The sequence below is a fragment of the Ptychodera flava genome, chromosome 22 (assembly GCF_041260155.1).
Source record: "Ptychodera flava strain L36383 chromosome 22, AS_Pfla_20210202, whole genome shotgun sequence".
Lineage (NCBI taxonomy): Eukaryota > Metazoa > Hemichordata > Enteropneusta > Ptychoderidae > Ptychodera > Ptychodera flava.
The window spans coordinates 32660959-32681317 of NC_091949.1; the positions used below are offsets into that span (position 1 = coordinate 32660959).

The following is a 20359-nucleotide window of genomic DNA, read 5'->3' on the forward strand; positions in this document are numbered from 1 at the left end:
TTATTTTAGGCAATTTTGTAGTTTACTGCCCGAAAACAAAAGCCTTAAAGTTTAAGATTTCCCAAATTTAAGACCTTTTAGGTGATTCATTATTCAAGTCCATGAAGGAAATGTTTACAATTTAAGGGTCACATCACAATTGGATTAATTGTTCCACTCTGGGTGCCCTATGTGGAGAGAAGAATGGAGATACTATACCCAGAGTGTTCATCATTTTGAATATGAATAGGTCCCTGACATCTCGTAGGCCATTTTGAAAACTCAAATCACTCACACCACGAACTCAAGGAATAAAAAATTGCACAAATACCATCTGAATTTGTTAGTTTTAACTTTTCTCACTATTAGTTGAGACACGGTGTGCCACTAAGTGGTTAAAATTTGAAACGGAATACGAAGGTAATTTAAAATGGAGTTGTTGCATGTTGTGAGGCTTTACTGACTTCAAGAAACATGATCTCTCGTTTTGTAGTTTGTAACATGAAAGAATGTATTTGAATAGTGATCTGGGCAACAACACATATGCAGTTGGTTCTCAAATTATGCATTTGAAGAAACTCACAGGCCAAGCTGAGGTTTTGCACTGCCTACATTAAAGCTGCTTTTCCAACTTTAATCATATTAACATGAAAATGGAAACACTGGTTTAGCTTTATAACACACAATAAAGACCAACTTCAATATGAAATATGGCATATTTCTATAATTCTCCAAAGCTATCATTTCACACAAACATTACCAGAAACATATCAAATCCACAATATGCAGTACATAACTAGCAACAGAATATGACCTAGCTGTAATCATAATCTAAATTACTTTAATTTCCTTTACTGATGTGAGTTCCGTAATTTGATTTCAATAGTGTGTCCATGGCAATTATATGCTCTTTACCACTTGTATCAATTTCTTATTTAGTATCTAGTTTACATTTAACTCCTTTTTCCTAAAAACTTATAAAAAGTGAAATTTTATGACAATCATTTGTAGACGAAGTAACGGTATCAAGTGTTTAATTTAAAATATGCACGTAGACTGCAGTTTACCAGTACTATCGTGTGGTTACCTGGGCATAGCTGCCAATTGTCGATGAAAAACTCGATCCCCATCATCATCGACAAATATCTTGGGGTGTGTGCTCGATAACAACAATATAGATATAGTTGACCAACAAAAACAATAACTTTTCGATATCGTAAATCACCGTTTAATAAATGCTGCCGAATAAAATACCAAACTTCAATTGCTGCACACTTTGAACAGATAGGGCACCATCACACAGCATAAGAAGTATTGAAAAGCTTGGGGACTGGGCCACCACCGTCGCTGCAGACATTTCGACAGGACCAGTGGAAACTATCTCGGTACCCATGAGTTCCCATGATGCCACAGCATAATACCTGTTCGCTGTTTATCAATATACAACTTACCTAGTTGTTTTATGGTGTAGTTTCGTGGGGGTTTCAGAACCCGACGGGCGAACGCCTCACGAATGATTGCAAGTTGGGACTCTCCACCCTGGACAAAGAGTGTGTCTGGCTCGAACCAGCCTAAGAAGCTCAGTTCCAATATGCTGTCGCTCAGTTCACGATTCCAAAAATTCATTTTGTTTTCGTTCTGTATGTCCTCAAAGAGTGCCCTACCAATCTTCATTTTCTCTTTGTCGTTCGAGACTGGCTTGAGTATGATTGCCATAGAGTTGGAGACCATCTCCACACTCTTCAGCGGTCTTCGCTCCACTTTGGACGGCTGAGAAGTCATCTTCGTAGTCAGAAAAATCACAAATTGAACGCTTCCAAGCACAAAAACTGCTCTCTCTACCAACTCACTCGCTCCATCGTATACGTACAGCGTGAGTGTAGCGAGCGGTAACAATTACGGTCTGTTTCAAGATACCCGCTCACTTCTTCCGGAGAGAATAACGAACAGTTTCAAAGACACCCGATATATTAATGACGTCACTCAATCAGCAAAATCGATAGGGCCACGTTGTAAAGCCGGTGAAAAAGTTTGTATTCGCGACACAATCACTCAATCCCGAGCCTTAGTCATGATAACATTTATAATGGGTACAAATTGAAACATCTGGTGAAATGCAAGCTACGAATATGGCGTGTCCTTCCCCGTTTAAAATAGATCAATCCGACGAGCCTTTGCAACTGAGCTGTAGGTGGCGCTAATCTACCAGCGACACAAGCCACAGAAATTTAACTTCGGTGAATAATTTCAGTCGAAGATGATCAAGTGGGCCACGCAAGTCACCTAGAATACTGTAGATAAAACAATATAGGCCTAACGTTTGTATTTGTGTTACGGTTTTTAAACGTGATTTGGCCTTTTTCTTTTTGTTTGGCATTGTAGCTAGGATTCCTAACAGAGTCTCAGGGCATTGACTGTCCTGGCATGCAGTTGAGTGTGCGCTCTGCATCGAGTTCGAGTTCGGAGAAACAAAACCGTATATTTAAAAGGAAGGGTCTGCAGCTGCTCATTAGTTTTCCTTTTCAGACATCAAAAAATAAATAGTAAGGCGAAATAAAATATTCGAACTGTAGATCACAATATTAATGTTCAGTGATTTGTATTCAAGTTGAGATGAATTGCTGATGAGAATAAAACTATAAGAGTTGGTCTGGGAACGGGATTTTCAGTATTAAAGTCCATAACAAACGAGCATATTTCTAATTGAGTCATTGTATTATGAAAAGTCAAAATGAATAACAATTTATAAGCAAGTTTGGCAGTCGAAGCTACTGAATATCAGATATATTTCGACCATGTGCCAAAGGGCGAAACACACGCCCCAAGAAAGAAAGAAAGAAATACGTGCACGAACGCGAGGTAAACTAGAAATTTGGCTGATGACGTGGTGTTGAGAGTTGTCATTTCGAAAGAGGTTAGTGAAAGTTTTTAACATCAGAGAATGGAAAGTTTGCATATCAAATATGTGTAATCATTTGTTTGTGTGTGTGTGTGTGTGTGCGTGTGTGTGTGTGTGTGTGTATGTGTATGTGCGTGCGTGATTGTGTGAAGAATTTATTGAAATGCCTTAACATCGAGTTAGGCTAACATCGAGGAACTGGTCGAAACCTCGCATTCTGGAGTCGAAGTAAAAGAGGCGAAATCTGAATCATAGAGTACATCATTTACGTATCTGGATTACACATGATTACATATAGATTTCGCAGGAGATGGAAGACCACGCTGTACATCAACCCCTATAGGAAATGACATTGAGAAAGCCTAAAGTGAGTCATAACTCTTGAATATTTTAATTGATTACCGAGAGATGGGGAAATTAAACGCTTTGTTCTCAAACTTCGATGGAATGGAAAACAGCTCTAAAACTATCCGTCTCCTGCGGACATGATGACAAACGTACATTATAAGATCCCGGAAATTATGTGCAATTTGATCCAACATCGAATCGGAAGAAACTGACTTCGTTGACAATTAACATGATTAACAAACAAGAAACCGAGAAAACTGCCAATTAATGACGCGAATGCAAATTGAAATGAATGGAATAATGGTCTTTAAAAAGTCAAAATAAAAACAAGAAGATTTTCATTGGTCGAACTAAAAATTATTTGACATATAAAAAACAAAATTAATCTAAATTGAAAGAGCAAGCGAGTGACTATGTTAATGATAATTGTTACTAAATTTGAATTATTTTCTTCTCAAAAAGTGTCAATGCCTTTGACGTTCTCTCTCTCTCTCTCTCTCTCTCTCTCTCTCTCTCTCTCTCTCGTTGCTAGTGTACTGGTGGTGGTTGAGGGAACCATCGCGATGTTCGAAACGTTAGAAGTCTTCGACGGTGGAGTAACATCTGTCACAGCGTTTTACATCTCAGATGTTGACCTGCGTCATAGAACTCAGAAATGGGCCAGAGTCTATGCGCTCATGCAGCATGCACTGCGACCACAGGGGACCCAGAAGTCTGGTTGTTGTTGTTGTTGTTGTTGTTGTTGTTTATATTTATTAGTCGTATTGTTGTGTTGTTGTTGTTGTGTTGTTGTTGTTGACCAATAAAATTCAACGAACTTAGGTATTGTGTTGTTGTTGTTTCAAACGTAATGTAGATGTCCTAAGAAACACTACAAGTCCTTTATTTTCAACATACAAAAAATTGAACGTTACATTGCTATTCGAAAGAGTAAACTTGACAAACATATTAAGAAGTGGGGAGACATGTTTCAAGTATTGGAAGAATCTTAATTTTCAACTTTTTTTTAATTTGTGAACCGTATATATTTGTAATCCAGTGAATTGTGAAGTATAACATGTATTTTCTTTCTTTTTGAAGACTACAATAAAATAATAAAAAAAGAAAGAAACACTACAAGGACTCTACCATTATTTGATCCGCTGCAACTCTCCAAACGTACACTCCCTTCATATACTTATATTCTGTAGTATCATCATAAAACCCTCACGGACTGTGGCCCGCCGTATATCCCATAATTGAAGTGTTTCGTCCGTCCTTTCAATTTGCGGTCTATATCCTGTTGAATTACACTGTATTTCATAACAATCGTAACCGGACGACTGCTGTTTCCGCATTTAACCGTACACATTCCTACGGTGAATGAAAAACATAATCCGCCCCGTGACATGTCTTTATGGACATGCAGAGAATGTTTTGTATGGAGTTTTTTTTTTTTCTAGTGCCGACATGATAAAGAAACGGCTTTGAGCCTTGATATGGAAAACGGCGAAGTTCATGAAAATGCAGATAAATTTTCCTTCCAGCACTAAAAAATTCAGGGCAACTTTGATGTGATGTGATAAATACTTAGAGCATAGCTGCGGTACAGCTCGAGGTTGTGGGGTGGACGGCAAAATCGAATTTGCGACATACCAACCAGGATCGTTATATTTGTGTGTTTGTGACAGCATTGGATGTGTAAGTCTTTATTGGAAAGAAACTAAGTAATTCTCTCGAAATTTCTGAAATTGACTGATCGTGTTTTTGTATTCCATGATGTATGTCGTATATGCGATGATTAAGCTTAAATGTGCGTCAATGTAACCGCATGACTACATGTTCGATAAATTTGTACTCTGAGAGACAATATTTAAGGGCTGGAGGAAGTCTAAACGGAACAGATGAATCATCAACGAGTACAGGGGAGCAGCAACTTGACCAAATGTAAACTGAGGGTGAAAATGTAACTGTCAAGGGGAGACTCGATAAAGGCCCGCGATTTCAAATAGGACGAATAACCTCTACTTTTCTCGAATACAGTCTACTGCAATACGTATATATACAACATGTTTCATCTCAGTTATACAGAAGCCGTAAAAACAAACGAAACCGGGATAAATACATTACAAGCAGACTCGGAGCGATGAAGGTGGAGCAATACAGTAGGTGTATATACGGCTGTACAGTCACATTGCATGGCTTAACATTTGGGGAAAGTACGAAAATTTTTACGCGACCTTTGATTCAATGACACTGATAAATTTGAAATCATTTCTTGTCCACAAAACTAGATTTTCGCTTTGAAAGACGCCATTTAAAAAGATAATAACTTCTGTGAAGGGTTCCACCAACGGTTAATGGGGTACACGCTACTCAGGTTGGAATACGGAGAGGAGAGCATTCAGTCCCGAATTTTGGTTCCTGAAAAGTTTACAAAACAAATTAAGTACAAACTCTACAATTTTCCGTTCGATAGGGGAACAAAAGTCTGTATTTTTGCGAAGACCTTAGGCCTATTGGCGTCAAAACTTTACATTTTCCACAAAACCACGTAACGGGTTAAAATTGAGAAGGTAAAACAAGAAGGGGTCAAATATCGTCTACATTTATCAACACTTGCTTTGTCAAAAGTTTACATGAGTTTACATGTGTCTGTCCGTCCTATGGGGGGGGGGGGGTCCCACAAGGGGAAGGGGTGGACGACGGGACGCCTTCTGCATTGCAGCAGAACCACTTTGAAATGTCAGTCGTACGAGGGCGCTACAACACTCATCAGGCTCTACCTTCCCTAGCTCTGCATGGCAGGGCTGTGTGTTACCGGCGTTATACGGCCTCCCACCACACGCCGGTAACACACAGCCCTGCCATGCAGAGCTATACCTTCCCTTTTCGAAAATTAAATGATCATCGTAAAGTTCTAACTTTGATAGCAGATATGGCCACCATCGTCACCAAACATCATGGAACTAAAAATCTTAACTAAGTATATAAAAAATATACAAAAAATTAGCTTAAAACGGGAGGGACAAAAGCAAGCCTTAGGAAAAAATTCTTTTAATAATCATATTATTGTACAAATGAATTCAAGATTTATCCTTACCTTTAAAATTCTAATCAGACTCGAAACTTAATTGACAAAACCATAAACTTTGTCCTTCATTGTTTGAAGAGTACAGAGAATTACTTAAGTAATCCCTGTCAACAGATAACATGTCAGAAACATTACGTGGAATTAACCAATGACCTTAATCCAACTGGGAACAATTGGGTTCATGTGCCACATTTGTTTTTGAAAAAGATACATTTTATTCCAACAAAATGGCAAATAAAACAAATCTATATAACTGTGAATGTGTCGAGCGAACGAAAACAATTACAAAGCGACTTGTCTGAAAAGAACGAGTCATTAACTAGAAAGAAGAGAGAGAAAAATACAAATAAAATCACATCATAATGTGAATGGGTTCAAGACGCATCCTTTTTCCTTCAAGCCTTACAATGCTTGAAAACCACGTGATAAAATCATCAGTTTTGTTCATCATCTCATGAGTGAAATGCAATGTATTCATCCATCAGGTATGTTAATGCATGGGCATAGGCTTACATACATGCAAAATCAGTTTGAACATACTTTTCAATCAGACCTGGTCAGAAAATTGTGAAAATTGCCAAAAATATGTTTCGCATTTGATTAAGTTGAAATTTATCATAATATATTACCTAAGTCAGGTCACGTGACCATAATCTGTTATTTTCCCGCCAAAATTGTATATTGCATATAACTGAATATTCCAACCGCTAAACATCAAAATATTTAAAATATCATACCCAATTAATGTAAAATGGGATAGGAGCTTGTGTTAAAACTAGTGGCAGATGCAAAATTATTGAATTTTGAATATTATTTCTTCACAAAAACAACAAATACAATATTTTTGATGTTTAACATGAATATTTTGAATATCAGAAAGAAGTATAGATAGAGTTTCATGAGTGCCATGTATTTTTGAAAGAATATGATAGATGTTGTTTCCAAAAGTGCAAAGAAAATCAAGAAATTTAACGGTTTACGGTTGGAATATTAAGATTAATAAGACGTAAATTTTGGCGGGAAAATATCCGATTTGGTCACGTGACTCAACTCGTCAAGATTTAGGTAGACATTTTTTTGAAGAATTTAATAATTCCAATAATTAAGCCAAATATCAATCAAATCTGGTGGTTTTTAAAGATAATTGATCATTTTCTTACTTTTGGGCTTGATGGGTACAAACACCCATGCATTAACTTACTTGAGTTGCAATGTATTCATCCATAAAGAAAGATAACATTTTAGTTGCATGACATGGGATTGGAGAGATCATATGTTGCAGTAAATAAGCGCCCTCATACGACGGATCTTCCAGATGAGTTGGCAGTCCGTTCGAAATACTCTTTGGCAGCAGAAGAACATACACAAACTTTATATATCAAACTGAGTCCACGGCCTCTACGCCTTCTTTTTTACCGATGAGGTTAAATTTTTAATTTCCTCTTGCAGATTTGCCAGAAAAGAATTTGTTGTTGGCATTTGCTCCTTACTTAACCCAAAGTACTTCTTCAAATACTTCAAGTACGATGTGAAAGTTGCGATCATGAACTGCTTTCTCTATTGATATTTTCCGCTGCTTTGTATCTAGAATTTCATCATCATCATCCACAAACCTATACATACGTGAGATTGGCAGTGACTTGACGGTACAATGTGACATCACCGTGTACCGACTTTTCACATGTTGATTTCATGCATTCCAGCACAGAAGTGAAGTTCTATTTTAACATGGAAACATACAAGAATTTCAAAGAAAAAAATTGACATTCACAGAGATACAATCGCAAGCGTAACTATCATATGCTTTGAATATAATTTATAGGTAGGATAAAGGCGATTATAAGGATTGCAAAGATATTTCAAAAGTGCAATTGTGACCAGCAATACCAATAGCTTAAAGGCCCCTTCTCAATCCCAGGTTCTCGCATTAGCCAATGTCAACAGCCTGTTAACAGTTTGTCATTCTTTTGTTTTCCATTGAAAATTTCATCAATTAGATAATATATATATTAGATAAATCTGATAATTGAGCGGGGGTTTTAAACTATTAATTTCCATACTGCCACCTCACATCCATATATGGAAAGCATTTACTGAAGTATTGGAGATGAAATTCACACAAACACAGACATGTTGACAAGCTGCATTTATTTCTCAGTAGAATTTTCATAAAATACTGGTAGAATATTTAATATGACTAAACAATTTCTTTTACACTTTTAATGTTCAATTAATGAGTGGGCAAGGCAAATTCTCAAATCTGAAACACACAATAATATTGCTTGCTTGATATTCCGTTAAATAAAAACAAAATGATTAGAGCATCCAATTTCTCTCATTTACAAAGTGACACACTCAGGAAACATATCTGTGTTCTCTACAGCACGGAAAAACATAGGGACAGCTAATTTACATAATTTGCATATTATCTCCTTGTGAAAATGTATTCTTATGTATGGTTATTAACATTTGAAGAGATAGCTCAAAAACTGGCGACGGACGGCCCAGTGCTCAAAATCTGCTTGTGGAGAACCCTGTAAATTGGATAAAGAAAGGAGAAATTTACAAACTGTGACAGCAAACATCTAGATTCATCAATCATAAAATCAACTTTCCATTATTTACAAATTATTATGTAAAACAACCAACCATATGTTGAAATAGACTCTCTTTTCACCATTCTGCCTATAGGTATATGAAAATACAACATTGAGCCATCATTGAAGTCTGTGAAACAAGTGTACACCACATACAGTGTGCCCTTTCTATCTATGAACAAAATCCTCAGAAAATATAACTAATGGAAAATTCAATTTTTCACTGCTGTTTATATTGACACCGTGAAGCCATCTGACGTAATCCCCACTGGACCTCTCACAAAGACCAGGGTAGAAAGGATTTGTATCCTTGAATAATTCTTGTGAAAACTTTAAGTGAAGTACAAACCAGTTTGCTGACTAAGACAGTAAGAGATATTTGTGTGCAATGTTTGTAAACATCTAATAGCTGTATAACAATGGCCCTTATTTTTACTTTGTTTAAACACATCTTTATATATTAAATCTGGATTTTTTTTTACTCAACGGATCAAGAATGTGATAGCATCCAGTCAAGTCTGAATAACTGTATATAAATAGAAAATCAAACTCGTAGCGATGACATTTCTGTAAGTGCTGAAATAACACTGCTCTCCGAGTGTTTTTTGCACAGTGGGCCCAACCATCTACTCTGCACTTGTGATCTAACTTTACCACAATGAAATTATATCGCATGCATGGACCATGCTCTAATAGTGTATGAGCCCCTTTTACAGCCTGATCAATCTCATTGATTGTCTTAACATATCCAAACCAATGTAAACACATTTTTCCTCCGTAGTTTCCTTTCCATTGTCACCTAGCTGGATCATAGATCAAAGAGAGAGAATAAACACTGAGAATGCACCTTAGGGACAGATATTCACTCAAGTTTTTACGATTCCTTTCTCGTCTACCACTTGTGGGGGCTCATTTCAAAACTCTTGGTGCAGGAAAAAATGTTTACAATCTTAGTTTTTTCGAAAATCTGAAAATTTTATTTTTCTCCATAGAGTTAACACAGTAATGGCGGCCACTTTGAATTTCAAACATCTGTAAGTGTTCGGTAATTTGTTTGTCTAGTACCAAACTCCGCACAGTGACCCCCAATTTTTATTCTTGATTAAGTATGAGTATGGCTGAAAGCTTCATTGAGGAAAGTTTGAGCAAAAGTTGAAATCTTTCGATGTTAAGACGTGAACTACCCTAAAGCGAGACTCTCTCACTCCAAGGTGTAATGGCTAGAGCAATCACAATTTTACTGAGGATATTTGACCATAGACCCTAAAAACGGATGACCAACACTAAGCTAATGACATCAATTAACCAATAATCACATTTACAAGGATTCTTTCAACTCACAATCATATTTACTTGGGACATGTGACCCACAGTACTTGGTACAGGAAATCATTCACACATCCAAAATTGCCATGATTACAACAATAAACCAGGCATTGCCAAGAACTGTTCATCTCTGCCAACAAGACACTTTCATCAATATTTGCTTCAAAAAAAAATATTTGTCTAAAGCTTAGTAGAATTTTCATAAAGTGTATTACAATTTTGAAGATGTTCAGGGTGTATGGTAAAAGCGGTTTTGCCACAACCTACTCGTGCTGTGAAATATTGCAGCTTTGGATAAAAACCAAATCAACAAATCATTTTACGAGATATAGTCTTGTATGCAAATTACTATACAAAAATTAACAACCCTGTAGTGCTTCTCTAAATCTGACATGAAGAGAGCCAAATGCAACAATCAAATTATTATTGAAAGCCATGGAATTCTTGACCACTTTCTTCCAAGCATATACAAAATCTCACTTGATCCATGCACTTTGCCATAGATTTCTCATAAAATCCGAAATGCAGCTTACATGGGATTCAATGGTTCATAAGTTCTACAGTGTACTCTATCACAAAATTTGTAAAAATGTCTCATTCATAGACTTCATAGATTGTGAAGAATAAATTTCAACAGTCCTTTGTAGTAAATGTTGATTCTGAAACATGGTTTCATCAAATTATTTTGTTATAGCAGAGACTTGTCATTCACTTGATAAATTTTCATTTCAGATTTTGTACCTTTTGCAATTAGAGAGCATGAAACTTTGGAACTTTCAGTGGAACACTTGGTAAAATATTATTTTGGATATTATGAATTCTTAGATAAGGAAAAAGATCATTCCTACAAAGGTGCCAGTTACGGGTAAAAACGTCAGAATTTTTCTGACAAGGTTATGATTAATGTAACGATACGACATTTCCGTCTGTTTGCATTTTCCTACTATTCAGATTCTTTGTAATAAATGACTATCAAAAATATTTTATACTTTTGGCACTTGATGAAAGTGCAAATCTCATCACAGCTTGTGAGACAGAGACATAACTGTACAGACTATCAAAGTAAACTTAGACATTACGATTTGATTAGTGGAATCAGTGACACTGTAAAACATGAGTACAAACCTGGTGGTCAGTGCTCATTTGTCATTAATTATCTTTCCTGTCACACAGTAACATCAAAAAAACAAAGTTGTACTGATAGGTTAAAATGGCTATTAAAGGCCCATGAGCTGCAACTCTGCGAAATTTGTCCAACCTCCAATTTCCTCAGATATTCATTGCAATCTGCAAATTGAACGATATAGTCATTAACTATGCCTCAACAACGTTTACTTGTGGCAGAATAGGCAAGAAATTGAGCAGATTTTTGTTCATTTTAATTTTCCCACCATTTTCAAAATCTTGCCATGTTATGTGAAAAATGGAGAATTTTTTGTCAGAGTGGAGTGAATCCCTTTCCCCTCCTTTCAGTGGGTTGCACCATGTTGTATTTGTAAAGATTCAAATGTGTACATGCACCATTTATGCTGTTTATCATGTAGTTGTATGGAGGCGGCCATATTGGGGTGCGGCACCCGTTTATTATTTGTCTTACTGAAACCGCAGTCCTACTCAGTGGATAATTATACTTGCGTAAACATCTCTGAGTAAGGATGTTTCTATGAACTAATTTTAACCTAAATATAAAATCATGAAAATAATGCCAAAAGTTGCAGCTCATGTGCCTTTAAGTCTCCAAGTCCCTGTAAACTGGTTTGCTATAACAATTGATAACCAATGGATTAGGGCCAAACAATGGTGGTGAAGGGTGAAGATATTCAAAACCACACAGCATGCGGAAAATGCTTGAGTTCTGTGTCCCCATTGTTCTACTTTCTTTGGTTTAGCCTGAATATTCAGCTTTTGAGAAAAGAAACACAGTAAAATCATAAACTCATTAATACATCAAAATCACAACGGAATACGTCAAGATGAAACATGTCTCCAGTGAGAATTACCAAAACAAAATCACTTCTGTAATATGAGATTACTGACAGCAAATATATTGAGAAAATCCTGACTGCGGTACTCTCTGTGTTAAATCTTGTAAATGTACACTACTGGTCCACATCAAAGTAGCAGAGCTTACACAACTTTTTACTCGCTTTGGCAGATGACATATAGCGCACAATCTGCTGTCCATGACCTTGCAATATTGATACCTTGCATTCCCAAACACAACGCTCTTTTCGTAAATTTTGAATAAATGTATGCTATCTGTCTTGAGCAATGCATAAAATGGATCATATTCCATGAAAAATTTTCAAAATTCCTCTCATTTAGTTCTGAAAAGACAGCTCCAAACTTAAATACTAGTATGCAATGCAATTTTAACATCAACATCTACGCCTGAGGGTTTCAAATAGGTCAATCATCATAAATTGGGATGAACTTATCTTAGCAATGTGCAAAATTGCGCTAAATGTCAATCCAGGCTTCACAGCTTCCAAACCAATTATTCATTTTCTATGTGTTTTTTGTTTGTTTGTACATTTATTTTTAACATTTCAACGACAGAACAGCCCATCAGGATCTTACAGCAAAATTTACATTTGTTTGTCAAAAAGCAGATAAAAGTTGATACGGTGGCGCTTTGGTGTATTTAGAATATGCAAAGAAGATTAAGGCCACCAGCAGCCTACATTGCTAAAATCATATTGTGAATACGATAACACACTTCAGGTTCTTTTTGCCAAATAAAATTGATAGATATGTCTCTTGTGTTCTCTAGGCATTAGCTGGTTGTGTCCTGCTTGACTTTCTTGGCAGAGGGCTCAGTGCCATTATCTAAATCACTGAAGTCCAACTCTACAATCTTTTCATCACCATACAACTGGTTACCATTGGCAGAATGTCCACTACAGCTGCTTGACCCATTTGTCATCGCATGGTGGTCAGCTGTGAACGCCGTGTTTATACCAACTTGAGAGATTTCGGTGAGGACAGCATCGACTGAATCTATTAGCAGCTGGCCATCTTGTTCAGAGAAGCACATTGGAGGCTTGAACTTCAAGATATTTCGGTACGGGCCATCAGCACTGAGAAGGATGTAGTTTTCCTTCATCCTGCAACAGAGGGAAATGAAGTGTTGAAGTTTGATTGAAGACTGAATTCTGATACTTAACTTTGACCTTTGAACCTTGACCCTAGTAATACTTTTTTTCTCACAAATGTAGAATTATGAAGTTTTTTCTGGTGTTTTGATGCAAAAATCACAGTATTGATTTTGTCCCTGGAATAATCACACAAGAAAATGCTGATTCTTTGCATGATGAATACAAAGAAATATTCACCCAGTACATGATTGCCACTCTTGGACAAAAACAAGAACTTTCTTTCAATTTGTAAACTACTTTTCCTGATCTGACACAGTTCATAATTGCTGCTACAGAGAATAAATGTCTTCACCCTTTGCTCTGTATTCTGTATCAAATCCCTACAGGATGTAACACATCACTGGGGCCAGGGGTCAAAGGTTAATTGGAGACCAGAGGTCAAAGGTTAAGATGTCTTGCCTTGAGAGGTGCTTATCAATATGCGAAACTCAGAATTTGATTGTACCAGGGTACAAACAAACAATACACAGATAAATACATAGACAAAATAATAAATGTCTGTCTGTTCCTGTGCACACATTTATCCAGGTTTATTTGGTTGTATCACTATAATATGACTTTTGCTATGTCTGTTTTGCATCAAACTCTGCAGTAGTAACAGAGTGAAGTTTGTATCACTATAATATGACTTCTGCTATGTCTGTTTTGCATCAAACTCTGCAGTTGTAACAGAATGAAGTTTGTATCACTATTATATGACTTCTGCTATGTCTGTTTTGCATCAAACTCTGCAGTAGTAACAGAGTGAAGTTTGTATCACTATTATATGACTTCTGCTATGTCTGTTTTGCATCAAACTCTGCAGTAGTAACAGAGTGAAGTTTGTATCACTATAATATGACTTCTGCTATGTCTGTTTTGCATCAAACTCTGCAGTAGTAACAGTGTGAAGTTTGTATCACTATAATATGACTTCTGCTATGTCTGTTTTGCATCAAACTCTGCAGTAGTAACAGAGTGAAGTTTGTATCACTATAATATGACTTCTGCTATGTCTGTTTTGCATCAAACTCTGCAGTTGTAACAGAATGAAGTTTGTATCACTATAATATGACTTCTGCTATGTCTGTTTTGCATCAAACTCTGCAGTAGTAACAGAGTGAAGTTTGTATCACTATTATATGACTTCTGCTATGTCTGTTTTGCATCAAACTCTGCAGTTGTAACAGTGTGAAGTTCAATGTCTGAAAAGTCTTTAATCAATTCATTTCCTTCAAAGCTTTAGTCTTTGATATTTTCATTTTTGCCCCAAATTTTATGCAGTAAATCAAAATTATAAAGTTACCGCTGGTGCTAGTCTTGTGTGAAAGGAGCATGCAAATGGGCATACTCCAGAATCAAAGTAGCCTTACAATTTTCTGTATATTTTTTGTGGTGTCCTGGTTTAACTGTGTGACTACACTGGGGGTTCAGATAAGCCATTACCTGTAAATGACATGTTGAGCTTCTGCAGTGGCCGGTTCTCGTGTCTCTCTGTTCTTTACCAGTTCAACACCAATGAAGAAACCAAGACCCCTGGTTAAAAAGTACAAATAAAAATATAAAAATTAGAAGATGTGGACTAAGTGAAATGGGTGTACATCGATAAATAAGTAAATAAAAGTAAATAAATATAATGAACAATAGAAAAATATACAAATGGAAAAATAAAATGAGAAGGTTAATTTGTTAAAAGTGTAATAAAGAATGGATTACAGATAAATATTCAAATACCTAAATAATGGAAAACAAGTCATTGACAATGACATAGTCCCCACTTGAAATAGGGGAGTATTAGTCTTGATGGGGCAGGTAAATGTGGTCATTAAGAAGTATCACTGGAGTGTATATGTTGAGATCTATGGGCACATAGGTCTATGTTGTTTTTCCCAATTTGAAACACATGAGGCATGTCTAAGTTATGGTTCTAAATCGGGAAAATAGATCAGACCTCTAGCTGTATTGGCCAGCCAAGAAATACATATGTGGATAATAAATGATGTCCAAGATGTGACATCTTAAGGTCTAATATCCTATCAAAATTGGAGGGTATAGAACTTGTGGTTACTGAGTTATGCATATATATGTATAATCAAGGTAAAAAGTCATCGAGGTCACGTGACATTTTGAAAAAAAAAAATATTGCTAATTAATCCCTATATGCCAAAAATCAGACATCTAGCTCGATTCACTTGCCCAGAATTAGATATGTGCATAATTAATGAGGTAAAGCGTGTGTTGTCATAAAGTCCCCCATCCTACTAAATATAAAGGACATAGCACTTGTGGTTACTTATTTATAGACAAAAACGTATATTTTAGATAAAAGGTCAAAGAGGTCACATGACATTTGATCAAAAAATTTCTATCCTATAGTTATCCCTATATACTAAAAATCAGACATCCAGCTCTATTGGCTTGCTCAGAATTAGATATGTGCATAATTAATGAGGTACAGTATGTGGCATCATAAGGTCTTCCATCATACCAAATATGAAGGGTGTACCACTTGTGGTTACTGAGTTATGGACAAATATGTATATTTGAGGTCAAAGGTCACTGAGGTCACATGACAATTTGTCAAAAAAAATTGTATTGCTAAGTTATCCCTATATACCAAAAATCAGACCTCTAGCTCTATTGGCTTGCTCAAAATTAGATATGCACATAATTAATGAGGTACAATATGTGGCGTCATAAGGTGTCCCATCATACCAAATATGAAGGGTGTAGCACTTGTGGTTACTGAGTTATGGACAAATATGTATATTTGAGGTGAAAGGTCACCGAGGTCACGTGACTTTTTGTCAAAAAATTGTATTGCTAAGTTATCCCTATATACCAAAAATCAGACCTCTAGCTCTATTGGCTTGCTCAAAATTAGATATGTGCATAATTAATGAGGTACAATATGTGGCGTCATAAGGTGTCCCATCATACCATTTATGAAGGTTGTAGCACTTGTGGTTACTGAGTTATGGACAAATATGTATATTTGAGGTGAAAGGTCACCGAGGTCACGTGACATTTTGTCAAAAAAATTGTATTGCTAAGTTATCCCTATATACCAAAAATCAGACCTCTAGCTCTATTGGCTTGCTCAAAATTAGATATGCGCATAATTAATGAGGTACAATATGTGGCGTCATAAGGTGTCCCATCATACCATATATGAAGGGTGTAGCACTTGTGGTTACTGAGTTATGGACAAATATGTATATTTGAGGTCAAAGGTCACCGAGGTCACGTGACATTTTGTCAAAATATCTGAGATATCATCGTGAATGGAGGGACATGTCCATCTATAAGCCCCCTGGACTTCATCCGTGGGGCTAAAAACTGTGTCACACAGTAAGTGAGGCTACCCACAATCCTCCATGATCTGTACACACGGAGATCACTCACTGAACTGAAGCAAATTTCTTCTGTACAGAGAACAACTCGGTCCATATTTCAAAATTCTGGCAACATAGTTCTGATCACCATAATTTTCTGATTTCTCACTGTGAATAATGAGAAGATCAACCCTTTTTCCGCGGAGGAGATAGCAATTTTGTAATTTTGTCGACATAAATTTTTGACAGCCATACACAATATTTTCAAGGAAACTAAGGGAATAAGTTGCATCTGTGTTGGCGAAAGAAAGGGTATTGATTTTTTTTACTGTTCGTAACAAAGGAAATTTGCATGTCTGACAGGTGGTATGATGAGACCATCTTAGTTGCTGATAACTTTATCTTGACAAGTGTGCAATTTTTAGCACCTCCAAACATCAACTTCTCACTCAATTTTCTCTTGAATTTTAAACATAATCAATAATTTTCGAACATAGTCTTATCAAATAATCCTGAACTTGAATTGTAAGTTAAAAATTGTTAAGAAACTGATAAATTGAAAAAGCCTTTAGCAAAAAAATGTCTGAGTGAACAAATCAAGGGGAATTGTGGGTAGCCTCACTTACTGTGTGTCACCGCATCCTTTTTGCTATATGAATACGATGAGAAACTAAATTTTTATTTTACTTGGCCTTATACATGGGATTCTATGCAGAGCTGACTTATACATGGGAGTCTATGGACTGCCTTATACATGGGAGTCTATGGACTGCCTTATACATGGGAGTCTATGGACAGCTGCCTTATACATGAGAGTCTATGGAGGTGGAAACTAAAAAGTCCTCTAACACGGCCAAATTTGATCGCATTGTGAAACAAATCGACGTGCATCTGTATGGGGTAGGGTACTATCCTTGTGCAAAGTTTGAAAGAAATTGACCAGGGCATGTCTGAGATATCTGCGTGAACGGACAGACAGACGGACAGACGCACGCACGCACGGACAGACATGACCCAATCTATAAGTCCCCCCGGACTTCGTCCGTGGGGACTAATAAGGAGTGAGAGTAAATAAATAAATAAATAAATAAATAAATAAATAAATAAATAAATAAGAACAAAAAGGAAAATAAGATAACTGAAAGAGTATTGTAAAGGAATACACACTGAATGCATAACATTAAAAAAGGTAGAAACAAATGGAAATAAACGAAAAATAGATGAACAAACAAATAAATAAATAAATAAATAAACTAGAACACAGTTGAAGAAGGTAGATGTATCATATTTTAAAAATACAAAGAAAGAAATCTCGCTATACAGAATAATCATCTTGAATTGCATGATACAGATTTTATGACTTTGCGATTGGTCCATTTGAAATTGTAACGACTTTAATATGCAAGCAATGCCCTCATGGAAACAAGTGTGGCACAGGATTATGGGTAATAGTAGCTGGTAATGGTACTGATTACTCTATGAAATGTCAAAGTGATTTATGACTTGTGGAAACAAAAACAGGAAGAGAACATAAGTATCAGAAGCTGGTCATCTTATTGCTCCTTGAAAATGTCTCCTTGATTCATCGTTGAAGAAATATGAGTACAAGAAGAACATAGGTATTCTCAGACTGTTTTCCTTTCAGTAACATCATGTTTATTGAGAACCTATTGTTCTTACACTGTGAGCCAGAATATTAATGTGATTTCATATTTTTGTAAACAAAAGTGGCAGGCAATCGGGAGCAACATAAGCACTTGACAGTTGACTTCAAATACACAGCACAAATGTACAACACAAAAACCACCTTGGACAATTTATTCTTTACAAGTATGAATACAGGGTACGTATGCTATGATTCTCTTTTGGTAAAGACGGTGACCATATATGGAGCTGTCTGCACCTTTGATGAGGAATGGGAGGTCACTGGATAATTGAAGTGTTTACACTTATATGGAAACAGACAAAGGGCATAGGGTGCCACAGGGCATACATGAACACATCTGTGAAGTTTTAATTTCACAGCCGTGACCACAAAACCACAATGAATATACCACTGCACTGATAATTCCCAATAGAAAACATGTGCGTTGTCAGATGATGCATTAAATAATACATCATGTAACTCTGATACAAGCTTTTTTGACAAACTATGGTCTACTTTTCACATGCTAACAATGTTATGTTATTATGACTAGGGTCAGGGGACAAGGTGACTGTTTGGCATTATGGGATAGCCATCTGGTCAAAACAAATTTTCAGAAACGTTCAAGTATGGCAGGGTTCTCCACAAGGGGATTTTTAGGGGTGGACCACCCCTCTGTTTTTGGAGCAATCTATTCATATGTTAATAACTGCACAAAAGAATACATTTCACAACAAAAGAATATGAAAATTATGCATTATTATGTAAATTGGCCGCCCCTCTGTTTTTCTAAGCTGTGGAGAACACTGTATGGAATCAGTTTAGCCACTTGAATATCTTTCATTGACAAACAAGATATTAGAAACAAAAGCACAAAGACTTCATCCTTGAAAAAACATAAGCAGAATCATCCATACACTAGGTTTCATCCTTTGTTTGTCGAGTAAAGAATTTCCATGGCCAGAGATATGTACGGTTTCAAGTCTTGAGCAGAAATCATTTGATAAATGGCCTGTTTCTATGGATACAACAAAGCATTTCTGTATAGAGCACAGGAAACGAACCCCTTATTGTGGAAGAGATTGCAGCCTAATTTTTTTAGAATCTGGCATAATGGGAGAGCCATCTGGTTTGAAAAATCTGAAGTTCGTACAAGACCTAAAATATAGTCTACATTGTTTACAGGATCTTGTCTTGAGTTACAGGGGAAGCTTGGAAGAAATAAAATTGGTTAATGGTACAATGCACCTCGAGGGACAGTTTTCATGCAATCACTTATTGATATACTTTTTATATGAACTTGTTTTAACACCTGTAGAGTAAATGAAGTTTCCATTGCTTTGTTTTTGCGAAAACCAAAAGTTTAAAGTTTCTCCATAGAGTTAACATTTGGTATAAAGGCCATTATTTTTATTGTTTTGCTAATGGCTAAATTTGCATAATGACCATCAATTTTTACTCTTGATTATGACGCAATGAAGAAAATGAGGAATGTTTCAGAAAGATATTTAACCCATTCTGTTCTGAGCTCCTTATTACTTCAACCCTTATCCTGCCAGGCAGTATCACTTTCCCATTGGCAAAGTCAATAAAATAGTTGCTGAGCTAAGACCATATGTACTTTCACCTGCTTGGTGCAGTATGTTAGGGCAACAGTTTTTATTTTTGGGTTTCTCATCTCCTGACCGACCGTAAATTTCAGCTCCAACATGAAAATAAAAAAAACTTTTTTATTTGCGCCGCCTCTGAGGCGATCATCCTAGCACCAGCACCACCATCATCAAATTGTGAGATTGCAGTGACTCAGACTGAAAGGACAGAGAGCACAGAAAACTGAACTGAAAGACAAGAAATTGCAGTGACTGAATCGACAGAACATTGAACTGAAACAAATACCCCTTTTTTGTACTTAAAAATTGTAGAGACTGAATGGACAGAACACTGAACTGAAACAAAAACAGATTTTTTTTTTTTTTTTGGTACTTGCTTCTTTTTTATTGCACTGCCCGCCCTGCATGAG

General features: G+C 36.3%; 2 protein-coding genes across 2 annotated transcripts in view; both read right to left on the minus strand.

Moving 5' to 3' along the window:
- The window catches only part of LOC139123207 (uncharacterized), a 67300-nt gene extending 65373 nt beyond the window's left edge, over positions 1-1927 (minus strand). The window contains exon 1 of the mRNA XM_070689314.1: positions 1431-1927. Coding sequence (XP_070545415.1) covers positions 1431-1761 — 331 coding nt within the window. The 5' untranslated portion in view covers positions 1762-1927. The remainder of the gene's footprint in view (positions 1-1430) is intronic.
- A 6503-nt stretch (positions 1928-8430) lies between these two features.
- The window catches only part of LOC139123212 (ethanolamine-phosphate phospho-lyase-like), a 42471-nt gene continuing 30542 nt past the window's right edge, over positions 8431-20359 (minus strand). The window contains exons 11-12 of the mRNA XM_070689324.1: positions 14806-14895; positions 8431-13329 (exon numbers count right to left, since the gene is read on the minus strand). Of these exons, the coding sequence (XP_070545425.1) occupies positions 12999-13329; positions 14806-14895 (421 nt within the window). The 3' untranslated portion in view covers positions 8431-12998. The remainder of the gene's footprint in view (positions 13330-14805; positions 14896-20359) is intronic.